At 56.6% G+C, this 19023-nt stretch overlaps 1 protein-coding gene across 7 annotated transcripts in view; it reads left to right on the forward strand.

Annotated features, from left to right (window-relative positions):
• Positions 1–1185: 1185 nt before the first annotated feature.
• The window catches only part of SNAPC4 (small nuclear RNA activating complex polypeptide 4), a 28036-nt gene continuing 10198 nt past the window's right edge, over positions 1186–19023 (forward strand). The window contains exons 1-14 of one of the 7 annotated variants that reach the window (XM_030919892.1): positions 1191–1286; positions 2310–2400; positions 2985–3123; positions 4356–4402; positions 5667–5834; positions 6012–6137; positions 6556–6634; positions 7103–7184; positions 8953–9057; positions 9135–9207; positions 9621–9785; positions 14934–15081; positions 15731–15837; positions 15986–16080. In XM_030919892.1, the coding sequence (XP_030775752.1) occupies positions 2994–3123; positions 4356–4402; positions 5667–5834; positions 6012–6137; positions 6556–6634; positions 7103–7184; positions 8953–9057; positions 9135–9207; positions 9621–9785; positions 14934–15081; positions 15731–15837; positions 15986–16080 (1325 nt within the window). In that variant the 5' untranslated portion in view covers positions 1191–1286; positions 2310–2400; positions 2985–2993. Of the gene's footprint in view, positions 1287–1329; positions 2401–2980; positions 3124–4355; positions 4403–5666; positions 5835–6011; positions 6138–6555; positions 6635–7102; positions 7185–8952; positions 9058–9134; positions 9208–9620; positions 9786–14933; positions 15082–15730; positions 15838–15985; positions 16081–19023 lie in introns of those variants that run through there. The other 6 variants (XM_010372732.2, XM_010372731.2, XM_030919893.1 and 3 more) reach the window with 6 other exon arrangements.

Genomic DNA, 19023 nt, shown 5'->3' on the forward strand with positions numbered 1-19023 from the left:
TAACACGATGAAACCCCGTCTCTACCAAAAATATAAAAAATCAGCCGGGCGTGGTGGCAAGCACCTGTAGTCCCAGCTACTCGGGAGGCTGAGGCGGGAGAATGGCGTGAACCCGGGAGGCGGAGCTTGCAGTGAGCTGAGATCGCACCACTGCACTCCAGCCTGGGGCGAAAGAGTGAGACTTCTGTCTCAAAAAAAAAAAAAAAAAAAATACAACTTGCCTGCCTCTGCCTCCGGATTTCCAGCCCCACTCAGGCAGGTCACGATGACACAAGGACTGAAAGGAGGCACTCAAGGAGCCCACAGCCACCTGGTTCCATCCCCTCCATCTGTTTCTTGCCAATCCCTAGCTCCCAGCCTGGCCTCACCTGGGCCTAGCCCTTTGCCACCAAAAGCCCACCTCCTGGGTAGACGGGTCACACCCCCTTTATAGTTCTCCAGCTGATGCCCCCAGCTCTCCCCAGGCTGGAGTGGAGGCCCCCTCAACTGGCTGGGCCCAGGATGTCTCTGCAGCACCTCTGGTGCTTACAAGCTCTCAGGAACCAGGAACTGTAGGCCCCTGCCCAGCTCCCAGCTGAGTTAGCCCTGGCACGTTCCTGAAGGAATGAATACCCACTTGGGGGAGGTCCCCAGGGCAGCTCTCCAGGCCAGGACACCCTAGAGGGCCCAGAGGGTGGGCACAGGTGACCAGGGAAGCGAGTTCTGCGTGGTGTGGGCCCCCACCCTCTGACCTCAGTCTCCTGCACGTGCCTGGAGCTCGGCCTGGCCTGAGCGGTCCTGAGCACGCAGGGCAGGCTTGGGAAAAGTCCTTCACGCAGACTTTCTCATCCGCTGCTTCAGGGCAGGCTTGGGAAAAGTCCTTCACGCAGACTTTCTCATCCGCTGCTTAACCAAACCCCAAGATGTCCGTTAACAGAGGATGAAACAGGCACAGAGAGGTCCAGCGGTGGCCGAAGGTCACAGTCAGTGAGGGCCGGTCTTCCGGGTCGTGACCAGGTGGCCGGGTGCCTGTACTCGCCTGTCCCCTGCCTTGGGGTCCCGCGTCCACCCGCGTCCCTCCAGAGCGCGCGGAGGCGGCCCCCAGGGCGGCCGCGCGAGGGCAGCATCGAGCCGTTCGCCCCTCTAGTCCCGGCAGGGGCAGCGGCCGTCCCGGCGTGCCCCGCGCCTCAGGAGGCGGGACTTCCGGCGCGCGGCGCTCTTGTTCTGCAGCCGCCGGAAACCTCGAGTCTGCGGTCGCCCGGGCGACGGCTGGGTCCGCGCGAGCAGGTAAAGTCTGCTCATAACAGGTAAGGCGTGGGTGGCGGTGGCAGCTCCCGGGCTCTCTCCGCGGAGGGGGCGCGGTTCCGAGGAGCGGACATCCGAGGCCCGGGACGGGGGCGGGGCAGCGTCCAGAGTCGGGGAAACTGAGGCCCGGCGTGGCCCGGCGTGGCCCCGTCCGGCTGAGCCTGGGCCCGCGAGGATTCCGGCCCTGGGAGCCCCTCGGCTGGGAGCGGGCTGCGGCCCCCGCGGGCTCCGAGGAGGCGCCGGCGGGGCGGTCCCGGCTGCAGGGCGCCCGCGTGCGTCTCGGGGACTGCGCCGTCGATTCTGCGGTGGCCGAGCCTTGGAGGGGGTTTCCCCAGGTCCCGCAGCTAGCAGGAGGCGGAACTGGGCCTGGGCCGGGTCTGTCTCCCAAACCGGTGCCTAAACGTCCATCGTCCTGGCGCTTCCTGGGGTTCCCTGGTCCAAGCCGAGTCTGAGTGGCGTCCCCGCAGCTGGGGCGGGAGGGACCGCCTGCTGCGTTCCATTTTGGTGGGCAGCCCTCATGACCAGCCCTTGGGAGAGGGGTGCGGGGAGAGGGACAGCCCCTGATGTCAGTGGCTCAGCACTTGTGACTTTGACCTCCTTCCTGCCGATCATTGCTCTCCTGAGCAACTCGGGGAGGGGAGGCAGCAGCCTCTTGGGTGAGGCTTCCAAGGGAAAGCGTCTCCCTTGGAAGACGCTGAACCGGCATGCGGTCGCTGCCAGCTCTGCTTCTGGCCGGCTGTTAGCTGAGTTTACAGGTTCACAAGCATTTCGGGCATCAACAAGGGGCTTTGTGAAGGAGTGAGAGGACCTGGGCTGCTGATGTGGCTAACGGTGCTGGCGGGTGGATGCTTTGGTTTTGTTCCAGTTGGGCAGTGCCCCAGTCAGTCTCCAGCAGGGAGAGCCATGCCAAGGGCAGGGGAGGGCGTTTCTCTTTGTTGTTGGGTGTTTTGGGCTCCGGGGTCTGTGCTAGTGATTCCTTTAGATTTTCTCTGCTAATGCTTCATTCTTCTACTGTCTCTCTCTAGCGTCCTTCTCCCTTCAGACTTCCTAGACCACAGTTCCTAAGAAAAAAGCTTGACAGACATTTGTTCGGTCTCAGGCACTGCCACATTCCAGGTGCTGTTATGGATGCACAGAGAACAGCCAGCCTTGCCTTTGGGTTGCCTTTGAGAGCGTCCTTCCATGGGGGAAGTGCCTGTCACCTGGGCAGTTTCAGCGTGTGTCTCTGAATTTTTCTCAAATGCCCTCTGTGGTCCGGCTCTGTGCCATGGGAGAGCAGGATGGCCAAAGCCGGTCACGGGCTGTGTCCTTGCCCTGTAGTGACTTTGCAGGGCACTGCGCCCCACACTTTCTATATTGGGTGGCCCGTTTCTGCGTGGCTTGGTGTGGGAGCAGAGACAGGACAGTGGGCCTGCCCTGGTTCATCCACTCCCTGCCTGTGCTGGTTGCAGCCTCAGAGCAGGCGGGAGACTTTGGGGCTTAGGCTCCTGGCAGAGCACATAGCAGGAGTTCGTGGGGTCTGAGGTTGCCACTCCGGGGCTTCTTGATTCTGGGCCTGGCCTCTTGATCTTTCTCTGGGGAGCCCAGTGCCCGCTGCTGAGCAGACTCCTGCCATCCCCTGTGGGCGGGTGTGTTTGAAGGGGAATGGGATCCCAGCACAGTCTTGGTTTCTAACATCTTGGGGTGTGTTTTGGAGGCAGGCAGAAGTCATGGATGTAGATGCTGAAAGAGAGAAGATAACACAGGAGATCAAGGAGCTGGAAAGGATTTTAGATCCCAGCTCCACGGGCACCCACGTGGAGGTCTCAGAATCAAGTCTCGAGTCAGATTCTGAAGCAGGTGAGCCCCTTGCACCTGGCCTCCTGGGGTCCTGGTAAGAACAGCTGGTCTGCCCCCTGGGTTCCTCTCAGGCACATTAGGGTATGATGGTAACTAGGTGTCGTCTCTCGGGCCTGTAACCCCAGGGACTCCTGAGGCTCAGGCGAGAGTATTGTTCGATCCCAGGAGTTCATGTCCAGCCTGGGCAACGCAGCAAGACCCTGCCTCTAAAAATAACAGTAATAAAACGATGTCTGGTACTGCTCAGACCAGGCCCAATTTTTTGCCAACTGGTGTCTGCCTGTACTCCCCCCAGAGAGCTTCTGACAGTTCCATGTTTGCTAGCCCCTGAACCAGCTGGCTGTGTGTGTACCCTGGGCTCTAGTCCTCCCAGGGTCTGGCCCTGGCCTCCTTTGGCCTGTGCAGGGCTTCTGGAGTGGACCATCCTGGGAGGAGGGGGTGAGCCTGGAGCTCACCGATGGCAGCCTGGACAGTCCATGCCTGATGGTCACCACAGCTCACACCCCCAGCATCTCTTCTCCTCACATGCACCCCTCCCAATGTGCTCCCCATCCCAGTGTCCTCCCCACCCCAATGTGCTGCCCACCCCAAGTGCTCCCCTCGCCACGCGCTCCCCTCCCCACGCGCTCCCTTCTCCATGTGCTCCCTACCACATGTGCTCCCCACCCTACAGCCTCCCCTCCCCACAGTGTCTCCTCCCCACGTGCTCCCCTCCATGCTGCCTTTATCTTCTGAGCCTACCCCAACCCCACCAGCTGCTCCCTGACAGGAGACCCCCCCAGCCTTGTTTCCCACTTCTCCCAGACCTAGGGCCTGCCTCTGAGGCAACCTGCTATCTTTCTCTGTGGTCAGGGCCTCTACGTCCGTGCCTTCCATCTGACTGGAGGAGCTCCCGAAGGACAGGGCCATTTTCTGCTAAGCTTTCTCCGTGTGTCTCTCCAATGCAAGATAGCCTGTGCCGTCCAGTGAACCCTGTGTAGCTTTGTCCCGTGTGCCTGGAGGTCCCCAGTGTGTGGTCAGAGTCTTCTCTATCTAGCTAACCCGGCCTTGGTCCATTGCCCACCCTGCTGTCAGAGAGGGAAGGTCCACTCATTGCAAGCCTCAGCCTGAGGCTCTCTCACCACTTCACAGCCCGGGCCCTCTCCCCTCTGCCTAAGAAACAGTGGTGAACTGCGTCCCCACCCCGACCCAGACGCTGGTCACCAACACTCTGTTGCTTGTGTTTCTGACAGAGTCACTGCCTTCTGAGGACTTGGACCCTGCTGATCCCCTGATCTCGGTAACTGCTGGCCTGATCTGGCTGTGCCACTGGGTCAGGCCTGCCAGCACCTTCCAAAGTGGCCTGGGAGTGGGTGTGGTTTGAACCCATATTGGTTTTTCTGCATTATGAAAATGATGCGCGTTATAAAAAAAAAAAATCAGAAAGCATTTGTCATTGAAATTGTCCCCAGAAATAACCACTGTTAGCAGCTTGGTGATCACACCTCTTGGCTTTTTTCTGAGCTCATGGCTGTATGCCTCCATCTCCTGCATGGCATCTGTCACTCATGGAAAGCTGAGTTGTGCACCTGGGTCCTGCCCCTCACAGCTCAGCGCTCTATGCCTCAGATTCCTGTGGGGCAGCAGGGACGTCTCCAGCACAAGTCAGTTAACACAAGCAGCTATACAAAAACTAGCTGGCGCAGTGGCACGTGGCTGTGGACCCAGCTACTTGGGTGGCTGAGGCGGGAGGATCACTTGAGCCCAGGCGGTCGAGGCTTCAGTGAGCTGTGATTGCACCACTGCACTCCAGCCTGGGTGATGGAGTGAGACCCTCTCTCAAAAAAAGGAAAAATACACGAACACCTAAACAGCACATGGCAGCCGCTCTGTGAGGCCAGTCATTATTTTATTAGCTGTCTTTTGTTTACTTTGGAAAACGTTGGCGATTTGCTGCTTCATTTTTCCACCGAGGTAGTAGGTACTGAGTCGCCTCATGTTAGCGTGGCTGTGTGGTCTGCCTTCTGTGGGTGAGCACCCTGCCGTAGCCGTGGGCGCCTCACCGGCTCCCAACGGGCATTTTCACCACGTCCACTTCCTGGCTCTGCAGAGACTTTCCTCCCACACACGCTTGCTCCCCGTGCTTTGCTGGTGATTCACACCACAGGGGCTCAGGACAGAGTTCAGGGTTCACAGGGACGCCTGTGCTCCTGGAAAGCTCCTGCCTCGCAGCAGCTCCAGCCCTGGCGCGTTCCAGGCAGGAGGCTCCACCTGCCGTGGATTAGGAAAGGCGCACACGGGCCACCTCGAGAGCAACAGGCTCCGCTCCCAAACTCAGACGCCCAACAGGCTCCGCTCCCAAACTCAGACGCCCAACAGCCTCCGCTCCCAAACTCAGACGCCCTCCTGCTGCCCACCAGGGTCACTTCCTGCTGCCACATTGGGTGTTGCTATGCTGGAGCTGCCTCGGTGTCCCAGAGGCCCAGCAATGGGCGACTGGCTCCCGAGGACAGGGCAACATCCATGTCTCATCCCCTCACATGCCATTTCTGGCTGGTAACCAGGAAGAAGAAAGGTGGGGTGAAGCCAGCAATGACGAGGAGGACCCCAAGGATAAAACCCTCCCCGAAGACCCGGAGACCTGCCTGCAGCTGAACATGGTCTACCAGGAGGTCATCCAAGAGAAGCTGGCTGAGGCCAACCTGCTGCTGGCCCAGAACCGGGAGCAGCAGGTGGGACGGGCCTCGGCCCCCGGTGCCCGTGCCTCCCCCCCCCCAGAGCCCCCCACAGCTGACCTCCCAGGTCCAGGGCTCCCCAGCTTCCTGCCTCTCCTCTGCCCGGGGTCTCCTCCACAGGGAGAGTCGTTGCTGCCGGTCCACAGAGGGGTCCCTGCCTTGTGTCTGTCACAGGAGGAGCTCATGAGGGATCTGGCTGGGTCCAAAGGCACCAAGGTGAAGGACGGCAAGAGCCTGCCCCCAAGCACATACATGGGGCACTTCATGAAGCCGTATTTCAAGGACAAGGTCACGGGTGTGGTGAGTGGCCCAGGCCCTGCTCTTGTCGGCAAGGCTCTGTGCACCGTGGGAAGGGCCCTCGTCCCCAAGTCCTGCTGCAGGGTGTCGTGAATTCCCGTGAGTTCAAGATAACGTTGGCCAACCTCCTTCACACTGCCTCCTCCGTGGTGGGCAGGCTGCCCTCTGCTCTGCGCTGGGCTGCCCGGACTGCCCTGTGAAGTGATGAGCGAGCCCTCGTCGAGGTGCCAGGGTTGCCTGTGCGAGGCCTGACCGCAGCAGGCCTCATGGACTGGCCGGCAGGGTTGCAGCCGCCAGCCTCACGGTGCGGGAGGACAGGAGGCAGGGGGCCCGAGTCCTTTTGTGGACTCTGGAAGGATGTGCTGGGCCTGCAGGGAGCACACGTGGTCTGTGCCTGTGGTGATGCTGTGCACCCTGACAGGGGCCCCCTGCCAACGAGGACACACGAGAGAAGGCTGCCCAGGGGATCAAGGCTTTTGAGGAGCTCCTCGTGACCAAATGTAAGAGCCCCAGCTGGCCATGCGGCACCTCTGAACTCGGGGGACCCTTCCCCACGGCCCTGCTTTCCCCAGTTTCTTCTCAAGTTCTCAGACCTTTCTCTGTTGTGACCTCATGGCTCCTTCAGGCCTTGACCACTGGGACTGGCTCCTTGATCCCTGCCTTTCCACACTGAGCAGGTCCTTTCCAGAACGCCAGTCATGCGGGACGGGCCAGGCCGCACCCTACCCTCTTACTCAGTCTCCCTGCCTTGTCTTGGGCCGCAAAGCCCTGGCAGCTCTGCCCGTGAGCTGGCACCAAGCCTCGAGTGGAGCTATGTCAGTGGGTGGAGGGGCCGCACCTGTGGGCCTGATGTGCTGCTTACTCGCTGTGGGGCCCCCACGACTGCCTGGGGAAGTGTACACCGACCACGGGGTTGGACCATGGAGAGGATCCAGACCCTCAGTGATGCCGCTGTGGCTTCTCCTCAGGGAAAAACTGGGAAAAGGCCTTGCTCCGAAAGTCAGTGGTGAGTGACCGCCTACAGCGATTGCTTCAGCCCAAGCTACTGAAGTAAGTCTAAAAACAAAGGTCAAAAATGGCCTTCGGGCTGGGTGCAGGGCTCACGCCTGGAATCCCAGCACTGTGGGAGGCCAAGGCCGGAGGGTCTCTTGAGCCCAGGAGTTCAAGCCCAGCCTGGGCAACATGATGAGACCCCATCTCTTCAAAAAGTAAAAAAAATTAGCCGGGTGTGGTGGTGCACGCCTGTGGTCCCAGCTACTCGGGAGACTGAGGTGGGAGGATCGATTGAGCCCAGGAGGTCAAGGCTGTGGTGAACTGTGATTGTACCACTGCGTTCCAGCCTGGGCAACCGAGCGAGACCCTGTCTCAAAAACAAACAGCCTTTCCCAGCCAACAGGAAAAGTCAAGGCTGGCTGATTTGGGCTTAGCAGAGGTTCAGCTTAGCTGCGTGCCTGTTCTCTGCAGCAGGCCCTGCCAACCCATGGAGAGATGCTGATGCCTGGACTTTATGCCTTTTCCCCCTGAAGGGGGCTTCCTCGTGGCCAGGCAGCTAAGCACAGGATCAGTCCACACGGCCACATTGAGGGGTGTGGCTCGGGGTGCGGGGTGGTCACCACGGCCATGATGAGGGGTGTGGCTCGGGGCGCGGCGTGGTCACCACAGCCATGATGAGGGGTGTGGCTCGGGGCGCGGGGTGGTCACCACAGCCATGATGAGGGGTGTGGCTCGGGGCGTGGGGTGGTCACCATGGCCGTGATGAGGGGTGTGGCTCGGGGTGCGGGGTGGTCACCATGGCCGTGATGAGGGGTGTGGCTCGGGGCGCGGGGTGGTCACCATGGCCACATTGAGGGGTATGGCTCGGGGCACGGGGTGGTCACCACGGCCATGATGAGGGGTGTGGCTCAGGCAGCTTCTCTTCTCTGGGTCTCTCTTTCCCCATGCCTGAAACCTGGTGTTTGCTGATGGGGTGATCTCGTGACCAAAGTAAGGCACAGCACGGCCTTGCTGTCCACACGCGATAGAAGGTGCTGCTGTCCTGATGACTTCGGTCAAAGACAGAGCTGCTCGCAGAGCCCAGAGACCCAGCAGCACCTTGTTGGCCACTCCGTCAGCAGCACAGCGGGTCCCCATCTGTCTTCTATGTGGCCACCATGAGCTCTCAAGGCACAGGGGGTGCCTTTAGGATACAAGCTGCCAGGACATCTCTGGGCATGAGAGGCCTTTGGCCAGGCCAGGGGTCCCGGGGCCCCCCTGCCAGCCGTGGCCTGGTGTGTATGGTCAGGGTTTGCAGTGACGACGGTGGGTCTCTCCTCAGGCTTGGGGAGAGCTGTGTTTTCCTCCCTGGCCTGCTCGGGGGAGTGGTTCTTTCCTGTGACCTCACAGCCTCCGGCCTCCTCACTGGGCACCAGTCAGGATATCTGCCCATGGCTGTGTCTCTGTGCCAGGCACAGGCCGGGAACTGGGGCACTGAGGCTCCAGAGGGCTGTGCCGAGGCTCTTAGACATGGGGGCCAGCAGGCAGGCATAGGCTGGGAGCTGGGGCACTGAGGTTCTGGAGGGCTGTGGCGAGGCTCTGAGACATGGGGGCCAGCAGGCAGTAGCCTCTGTGTCAGCAGACACTGCAGCTCTTTCCACCCCAGTGGCAGCCTGGAGGTGGGTGCTACGGCATCTTTCATGGGTGAGGAGGCCGAGGCAGAGAGGTTGAGGGAGGCTCGGAATCTTTGCTGAGCTCATACTCTTTGCCCTATACTGCGCAGAGAACCCATCCCGCCCAGCAGCCCTTATGCCTGCAGCCCTTCTGCCTCTGCTCTGCTTTGCAGGCTTGAGTACTTGCACCAGAAGCAGAGCAAAGTCTCCAATGAGTTGGAGAAGCAGGCCCTGGAGAAGCAGGCCAGGGAAGCCGAGAAGGAGATCCAGGACATCAAGTGAGGAGGCCTCCCGGGAGGGCCCAGGGGAGCCCACAGGCCAGGCGTGGCGCCAATACCCTCATCCCTTCCTCCAGCCAGCTTCCAGAAGAGGCCTTGCTGGGAAACAGGCTGGACAGCCATGACTGGGAGAAGATTTCCAATATTAACGTAAGTCGGGGGCAGGTCTGAGCCCCAAGCAGCTCGCAGCACAGCTCCCTATAGCCTGGGTGTGGTTGGAATTGGGTGGTAAGGCCACACCCTCCCTGGCACAGGTTCCGCTGTGACCCCTGCCCACCCGGGTCAAGCACATGTCCGGCAGTTGGTAGTGGTGAGTGGCCGCAGGGCTTTCCCACTGGTGCACGGCCCCCTTTCTGAGACAGTCTGGAAGGCTCCCGGCTTTGCATTTGGAGCCAAGTCTGCGTGTTTGGCCGTGCAAGGCCTAGTGAGTTGGACGAAGATTCCGCTTACTTGCAGCCATTGGAAGCCTCCAGCTGGCAGAGCGCAATAGCTCAGCCTGGAGCTGCATCTAGGACACCCTGGGGTCAGTGGCCTGCAAGGCTGAGTGTCTCTGTCCAGTGCAGTTTGAAGGCAGCCGCAGCGCAGAGGAGATCCGGAAGTTCTGGCAGAACTCGGAGCACCCCAGCATCAACAAGCAGGAGTGGAGCGGGGAGGAGGTGGAACAGCTGCAGGCGATCGCGGCTGCACACGGCCACTTGGAGTGGCAGAAGATTGCAGAGGAGCTGGGGGTAAGGACCTGGCCTGGACCCCAGGGGCCAGGAGACCTGAGGGCATGTGGGCCCTGTAGCGGGAGGTGGCTGGACAGGTGCGGGGTCCTCAGTCCTCACTCGCCACCAGGTTTCTGTGTATTGCCACCTCCAGGCTGTGTCCCTGGGGAAGGAGCCTGCCCAGCCCTCTCTGCCACTAGGCCGTTGCCGCAGCTCCCCTGGGCCTTCCTAGTCCTCCAGGTCTCCCCATATAGCTGTGCGTGCCCAGCTTACCGGAGTCTGTCTCCTTTCTTATTTCCCGTCTTCCTCTGTCTCCATCAGCCTCGGGAGTTTATTCTGTTGATGTTTCTAAGGGATGCTTTTCCCTAGTGTGAGTTCTTGCCGCTTTTCTGATTTCCTGAGTGAGGGCTCAGTTGTTTACTGACTTGGGTCTCTTGTCTTGATAACGAGGCTTGTTAGGCCACACTCTTCTGAGAGCAGCTTGGTGTGAACTGTTCTTTTCATAGATTTCCAGGGTAGCTCTAGTTTCCATTTTTATTGCCTCTTTGGACGTAGGTTTATCTAGGAATGTATGTTTCCATTTTTAAATAGTTGGGTTCCTGGGAGTTCCTGTGGTGGTTCTTTATCTGAATTTGATTGGAACATGAACTTAGGGGCGTGATGTGTAAAATCTCCATTTTTCAAATATATTACTCTTTTTATGGCAGAGCACCTGATTATAGCAGACCAAGCTAAACTTGCCAAAACTGTTTTTAAGAAAAAGCAGTATTCTCTGTAAGTCGGGGTTAATCTATATCAGCTCTTAAATTGAGTTTGCCTTTAAAGATGTTTAATTCTGCCGGACACAGTGGCTCACCCCTGTAATCCCAGCACTTTGAGAGGCCAAGGCGGGTGGATCACCTGAGGTCTGGAGTTCGAGACCAGTCTGACCAACATGGAGAAACCCCGTCTCTACTAAAAATACAAAATTAGCTGGGTGTGGTGGCACATGCCTGTAGTCCCAGCTACTCGGGAGGCTGAGGCGGGAGAATCGTTTGAACCCAGGAGGTGGAGGTTGTAGTGAACTGAGATAACGCCACTGCACTGCAGCCAGGCGACAGAGCGAGACTCCATCTCAAAAAAAAAAAACAAAAAAAAAAAGTTTAATTCCAAAAAGTTATGTTGATGTCACTTGACTATGTCCTGACATCATAATATTAAAAATCAGTTTTTCGGCTGGGTGCGGTGGCTCACGCCTATAGTCCCAGCACTTTGGGAGGCCGAAGCAGGCGGACCACGAGGGCAGGAGATTGAGACCATCCCGGCTAACACGGTGAAACCGCATCTCTACTAAACATACAAGAAATTAGCCGGGTGTAGGTGGCAGGTGCCTGTGGTCCCAGCTACTTGGGAGGCTGAGGCAGGAGAATGGCCTGAACCTGGGAGGCGGAGCTTGCAGTGAGCTGAGATCGCGCCGCTGCACTCCAGCCTGGGCGACAGGCCAAGACTCGTCTCATAAGTAAATAAATAAATAAATATATAGTTATCAGGTTTTCTTTTATATAGATTTTACTGCTACATAATTTGGTACACGCAACTTTTTTTTAATCGGGGTCTACTTTCTTTTTTGTTTTTTATATTTTTTAAGTTCAGGGGTGCGCGTATAGGATGTGCAGGTTACGTTTTGTAGGTGAATGTGTGCCATGGTGGTTTGCTGCACAGAGCAGCCCATCACCCAGGGGTTCATCCCAGCGTGCAGTAGTGACTCATTAGCTCTTTTTCTTTCTTGCTTGTTTTTTTTTTTTTTTTTTTTTTTTTGAGATGGAGTCTGTCTCTGTCACCCAGGCTGGAGTCAGTGACACGGTCTCGGCTCACTGCAACCTCCACCTCCCAGGTTCAAGCGATTCTCCTGCCTCAGCCTCCTGAGTAACTGGGACTACAGGCGCGCACCACCATACCTGACTGATTTTTGTATTTTTAGTAGAGATGGGGTTTCACTGTATTGGCCAGGCTGGTCTCGAACTCCTGACCTCGTGATCCACCTGCCTCGGCCTCCCAAAATGTGGGATTAGAGGCATAAACCAACTCGCCTGGCTGCATTAGCTCTTTTCCATGATGCTCTCCTCCACCCCTACCCCCCACCCCCCACTCCCCACACACATAACTTTTTATGTAATTTATGGAGACCTAGTCTTGCCATGTTGCCTAGGCTGGCCTTGAACTCCTGGCCTCAAACACTCCTTCTGCCTCATCCCAAAGTGTTAGGATCACAGGTGTGAGCCACTGTGCCCAGTCCACATAACTTTATGATGACTTGTTTTTCGTTGGTTTTTTTTTTTTTTTTTTTTTTTTTTTTGAGACAGAGTCCAGCTCTGTCGCCTAGGCTGGACTGCAGTGCCACAATCTCGGCTCCCTGCAACCTCTTCCTCCCTGGTTCAAACAGTTCTCCTGCCTCAGCCTCCTGAGTAGCTGGGATTACAGGTGCCTACCACCATGCTCAGCTAATTTTTGTATTTTTAATAGAAACGGGTTTTCACCATGTTGGCCAGGGGTCTCAAACTCCTGACCTCTAGTGATCTGCCCGCCATGGCCTCCCAAAGTGCTGGATTACAGGCATCAGCCACCACCGTACCTGGCCCTGATGACTGTATTTACTTTGCAAATTATGCTTTTTTAAGAAGTCGTTATCTCTCTATTTCCCTTATTCTTTTTGAGCTTGAATTCCATCTTCCTGGTAGAAACGTTGCCACCCTTGCTTTTTTTTTTTTTTTTTTTACATTTTTTTGTCCATCTCTGTGTTTTCTTTTTTTTTTTTTTTTTTTTTGAGACGGAGTCTCACTCTGTCACCCAGGCTGGAGTGCAGTGGCGCCATCTCGGCTCACTGCAAGCTGTGCCTCCCTGGTTCACGCCATTCTCCTGCCTCAGCCTCCGAGTAGCTGGGACTACAGGCGCCGCCACCACACCCGGCTAATTTTTTGTATTTTTAGTGGAGACGGGGTTTCATCGTGTTAGCCAGGATGCCTGACCTCGTGATCCGCCCGTCTCGGCCTCCCAAAGTGCTGGGATTATAGGCGTGAGCCACTGCACCCGGCCCATCCCTGTATTTTCAGCCTTTTAACACGTCGTCATTTCCAGGTGTTTTCATGGAAGCAGCATGCCTCTAGGTTTTGCATTCACACCCGCCTGACCAGCCTCTGGCTTTGTTGGGAGGTTGGGTGTTCTTGGTGCCCTCCCTGGCTCCTGGTGTGTTGAGTCCATTTTACTTTGTGGCCTGTTTTCCTTCCACTCTGTCTTGCTGGTTTGCTGAAACCGTAAGTCCAGTTTTTTTCCTTGTGATTTTTGGGAATTCTGTCTCCCATCCATTAATGGCTTTTTCTCCTTGGAACACGTAGTCAGACACACTTCTCTGTTAATATCAGAAAGCGCAACGCCAGCACTTTCCCCCGCCAGATTCTTTCTCATTCCCGGAAAGTGTTTTTAGTCTCTGTCAAAGCCAGGCTAAGGCCTCAGCAGCCTCCCTCCAGCCTCACTCCAGCCTCCCTCCAGCCTCCCTCCATCCTCACTCCAGCCTCACTCCATTCTCCCTCCAGCCTCCCTCCATCCTCACTCCAGCCTCACTCCATCCTCCCTCCAGCCTCCCTCCAGCCTCACTCCAGCCTCACTCCATTCTCCCTCCAGCCTCACTCCATCCTCCCTCCAGCCTCCCTCCATCCTCACTCCAGCCTCCCTCCAGCCTCCCTCTAGCCTCACTCCAGCTTCCCTCCATCCTCACTCCATCCTCTCTCCAGCCTCCCTCCACCCTCACTCCAGCCTCCCTCCATCCTCCAGCCTCCCTCCAGCCTCACTCCATCCTCACTCCAGCCTCCCTCATCCTCGCTCCAGCCTCCCTCCATCCTCCAGCCTCCCTCCACCCTCCCTCCATCCTCCAGCCTCCCTCCAGCCTCACTCCAGCCTCCCTCCAGCCCCCTTTGAGAGCCGCTGCTCTCAGCTCTCCTAGCAGGGGGCCAGCTCTGAATCCCACCCCACCCCCAGTCCTTTGCCTTCCCAGATTCTTCGGCAAGCTTGGGATAGGTGTGAGGAGGGTCTCTCTTTCCACTGGTTGGGAAGCGCCAGCTTGAGTATAGGAGGACGGGTGAGGCCTCGAGTGTGTTGATGCTCCCAGGAGCGCTCCTGTGTGGGCGTGGGGGCGAGGTTCACACATGTTGTCTACGACTGCCCTGCAGCTCGCACACCCCGGGGTGGTGGTTTTGTTTGTGGTGAATGAGTCTCAGATTGACCTGTGCTGTAGCAAGCTGGGAAGGACTTGGTGGGGAAGAAAGCCTTGGAAGCAAAACTCATAGTTCAGCAGCTCCACGTCCAGCCCTGCGCGCCCTCTGCCACCCAGCAGCTCACTTTCAGAGAACAGGGTTCAGGTAATACTCATCAGCTCTTGGAAAACCCCTTCCCATAAGGAGATGCGTGAGGAAGAGATCTGGGCAGGTGGTCCACCAGTGTGGGCTGAGGGTGGGTTTGCTGAGCTGAGCCACGCAGGGAAGCTGGGAGAGTCATTCTGAGGCACTCCCTTCTGAGGGTGTCTTCTGAGACACAGACACCACACCAAGGGCTGTCCTGTCCTCTGCCCCATCCCTCCGCTGCCAGGTGCCCTATCCTGCACCTCTTCTGCCCCACACCGTCCGCTGTGAGGTGTCCTATCCTGTACCTCCTCTGCCCCACACCCTCCGCTGCAAGGTGCCCTATCCTGTACCTCCGCTACCCCACACGTCCGCTGCAAGGTGCCCTAGAGCTCCAGAAGGGAGAGAAGGTGCAGCTGCATTTGAAGACACGCCACACCCAGAGCAGTGCATCTCCCAGCCCTTGCCAAGCTGGGAGTTCCTGTTGAGTGAGTTGCAGTGTGGTTTTGGAGTCGTATCAGTTACCTATTGTGAATTTTTTTAAAATATTTTCTTAAGTGAAGGTTTGATTCCTCTCTCACCTGGTCCTTCTTGCTCCTGTTTAGTGAGTGTAGTGTCTCTTACCGTTGCTGTGGGGTGCCCTCCATCAGCCCACAGGAGTCTGGGAGGAGAGCTGGAGTCTGCAGAAGGGTCACTCCAGTGGCTCACGGGCCCATCTGTGCCCTGGGGCACTCAGAGCCAGATCTGGACATCCTGCCGCGCAGTAACACTCATTTGCTTTTGTTTGGGACTTGGGAAGACCAGCCGCAGTGCCTTCCAGTGCCTACAGAAATTCCAGCAGCGGAACAAAGCCCTGAAACGCAAGGAGTGGACGGAGGAGGAGGACCGCATGCTCACGCAGCTGGTGCAGGAGATGCGCGTCGGCAGCCACATCCCCTACCGCAGAAGTGAGCGCCCCCCCGCCGGCTCAGGCTGTCCCAGGCCCCACATCAGGACCCTGGAGGCTTGCAGGGAAAATTCACAGAGAGGCAACAAGACAGGCGAGGGCTTAGCGAGTCCTGGCTGTTTCACACTCGCTTCTTGGCGGCTAAAGCGACTCTTCCTTTTTATTTTTATTTTTTGAGATGGAGTTTTCCTCTTGTTGCCCAGGACGGAGTGCAATGCCATGATCTTGGCTCACTGCAACCTCCATCTCCCGGGTTCAAGCGATTCTCGTGCCTCAGCCTCCCGAGTAGCTGGGATGACAGGCCTGCACCACCACGCCTGGCTAATTTTGTGTTTTTAGTAGAGACGGAGTTTCTCCATATTGGTCAGGCTGGTCTCGAACTCCTGACCTCAGGTGATCTGCTGGCCTCTGCCTCCCAAAGTGCTGGGATTACAGGCATGACGCCACTGCGCCTGGCCAAAGTAGCTCTTTTCTCTGTGACCCGTCTGGAGGGTGGGTGTCTCGGCCCCATGGAACCCCCTTGTCCTTAGCTGTCTACCGAACAGAGGGTGGGTGTGTCAGCCCCACAGGACCCCTGTGTCCCTAGCTGTCTACTGTATGGAGGGTGTGTGTCTTGGCCTCACAGGACCTCCCTGTCCCTCTGTCTCTAGTTGTTTACTATATGGAAGGGAGAGACTCCATGCAGCTGATTTACCGATGGACCAAGAGCTTGGATCCCGGCCTGAAGAAGGGGAACTGGGCCCCGGAGGAAGACGCTGTAAGTGTGCGGGGTCCTAGGAGAGCTGGGCTCTGGGAAGGTAACGCAGCTGTGTTCAACGGTGGTCCCTTCTCTGACTGGGTTCAGGGTGGCGAGGCTGTGGCCGTTCCTGCAGAGGCTTCACTTGTCTGCCTGTCCCTTCCTGCAGAAGTTGCTTCAAGCTGTTGCCAAATATGGGGAGCAGGATTGGTTTAAAATCCGGGAAGAGGTGCCAGGTAGGAGCGATGCCCAGTGCCGAGATCGGTGAGTCGCACAGCGGTGGGTGAGGGAGGGGCTGGTGTGGGTCACTGGCGAGCTTCACTCTCGTGTAGGCTGTGGGCAGGCTGGGCGACGGCGGCCAGGAGTGATTTGCTGTCACAGGAGCAGGGCGTGGCCTGTGGGTGCTTGGTGTGCCAGGGTTGGCCCAGATAAGCTATTTTTTCCAACCCTGACTTCTTTATTGCTTGTTTGCCCAGAGCAAGGCACAGGCTTCACTTGAGACAACTCCCTGGGCAGCTTTTCCTAACCCTTGTTGTCTGAGTTCTCTCAGACCGCTGATGCTCAGGGCCCCCGGGCAGCTTTTCCTAACCCTTGTTGTCTGAGTTCTCTCAGACCGCTGATGCTCAGGGCCCCCGGGCAGCTTTTCCTAACCCTTGTTGTCTGAGTTCTCTCAGACCGCTGATGCTCAGGGCCCCCGGCAGCTTTTCCTAACCCTTGTTGTCTGAGTTTCTCAGACCGCTGATGCTCAGGACCCCCGGGCAGCTTTTCCTAACCCTTGTTGTCTGAGTTCTCTCAGACCGCTGATGCTCAGGGCCCCCGGGCAGCTTTTCCTAACCCTTGTTGTCTGAGTTCTCTCAGACCGCTGATGCTCAGGGCCCCCGGGCAGCTTTTCCTAACCCTTGTTGTCTGAGTTCTCTCAGACCGCTGATGCTCAGGCCCCCGGGCAGCTTTTCCTAACCCTTGTTGTCTGAGTTCTCTCAGACCGCTGATGCTCAGGGCCCCCGGGCAGCTTTTCCTAACCCTTGTTGTCTGAGTTCTCTCAGACCGCTGATGCTCAGGGCCCCGGGCAGCTTTTCCTAACCCTTGTTGTCTGAGTTCTCTCAGACCGCTGATGCTCAGGGCCCCCGGGCAGCTTTTCCTAACCCTTGTTGTCTGAGTTCTCTCAGACCGCTGATGCTCAGGACCCCCGGGCAGCTTTTCCTAACCCTTGTTGTCTGAGTTCTCTCAGACCGCTGATGCTCAGGGCCCCGGGCAGCTTTTCCTAACCCTTGTTGTCTGAGTTCTCTCAGACCGCTGATGCTCAGGACCCCGGGCAGGCAGCTGCAGCTCCCTCCTTTTCCTGCTTGTTGTCCTTTTCAAAAACAGCTTCATTGAGATAATTCACACGCCATGCAGCGCGTTCATTTAAAGCGCATAGTTCAGAAGCTGGGTGCAGTGGCTCACGCCTGTAATCCCAGTACTTTGGGAGGCCAAGGCAGGCGGATCACTTGAGGCCAGGTCAACATGGCGAAACCCCATCTCTATTCAAAATACAAACATTAAGCGGGCGTGGTGGGGATGGCGCCTGTAATCCCAGCTTCGTGGGAGGCTGAGGCAGGAGAATCGCTTGAGCCTGGGAGGCGGATGTTGAAGTAAGCTGAGATTTTGCGTCACAGCGCTCCAGCCTGGGTGACAGAGCAAGACTCTGTCTCAAGAAAATACAAATTAATTAATTAATTAAAATGAAGTATAGAAGGCCGGGTTCAGGGGCTCACGCCTGTCATCCCAACACTTTGGGAGGCTGAGGCCAGCGGATCACCTGAGGTCGGGAGTTTGAGACCAGCCTGACCAACAAGGAGAAACCCCGTTTCTACTAAAAATACAAAATTAGCCGGGCATAGTGGCGCATGCCAGTAATCCCAGCTACTCGAGAGGCTGAGGCAGGAGAATCTCTTGAAACTGTGAGGCGGAGGTTGTAGTGAGCTGAGATCATGCCATTGCACTGCAGCCTAGGCGACAAGAGTGAAACTCCATCTCAAAACAAAATGAAGTGTAGAGATCAGTGGATTTTAGTATTTAGTATTCATTGAGCTCTGCAGCCATCATCACAATCAATTGTAAAACATTTCATCACCCCAAAAAGAAAGCCGTTCAACAACAAAAACAACCCAATCTAAACGCGGGCAAAGAACTTGAGTGGCCGTCTCTCCAAAGAAGATGCACAGATGGCCAGTGAGCATGTGAAGTGATGCCCGGCGTCATGAGTCATTAGGGAAGTGCAAGTCAAAACCACACACACGTTGGGATGGCTGCTAATTAAAAAAAAAAAAAGTCACTGTGTTGGCAAGGATGTCGAGAAATGGAAACCTTTGCGCATTGTAGAGTGGCCCAGCCTCTGTGGAAAGCATGGCAGTTCCTCAGAGAGTTAAACATAGAATTACACCCCCAAGATTGATAAGCATAAAATCCAAAAGAATTGAAAGTAGGAGCTCAAATACAACAGTGTCCACAGCAGCAATGTTCACAACAGTGAAAGGCCGGACACAGCCCAAGTGTTCATCAGCAGATGAGTGGAAAACAACATTTGCATACAAGGGAATATTACTCAGCCTTAAAAAGGGGTTGGCAGGGCTCGGTGCCTCACGCCTATATTCCCAGCACTTTGGGAGACCAAGACGGACAGATCACGAGGTCAGGAGTTCAAGACTAGCCCGGCCAATATGGTAAAACCCTGTCTCTGCTAAAAATACAAAAACTACCGTGCATGGTGGTGGGCACCTGTAATCCCAGCTACTCAGGAGTCTGAGGCAGGAGAATCGCTTGAACCTGGGAGGCAGAGCTTGCAGTGAGCCGAGATCGCGCCATACTGCACTCCAGCCTGAGCTACAGAGCGAGACTCTGTCTCAGAAAAAAAAAGAGTGGGATTCTCATATAAATAACCACATTTCTGTAAATTCTGGTACAACATGGATGAACCCTGAAAGCATTCTGAACATTCGCTTGCACTTTTTTACATAGATATCTGTTCATTTCTCTCAGCTGTATCCTGCAAGGGAAATTGCTGGGGCAGTGGTAACGCTGTGTTTAACATTTTGAGGAATGACCAGATTGTTTTCCAAGGGGTTGAACCATTCCGTATTCCCACTAGCAACCTATGAGGGTTCTAGTTTTCCACTCTGTCACCAGCACTTGTGATCTGTGATTCTAGCCGTCTGAGCAGGTGTGAAG

Source organism: Rhinopithecus roxellana, chromosome 16 (genome assembly GCF_007565055.1).
Source record: "Rhinopithecus roxellana isolate Shanxi Qingling chromosome 16, ASM756505v1, whole genome shotgun sequence".
Lineage (NCBI taxonomy): Eukaryota > Metazoa > Chordata > Mammalia > Primates > Cercopithecidae > Rhinopithecus > Rhinopithecus roxellana.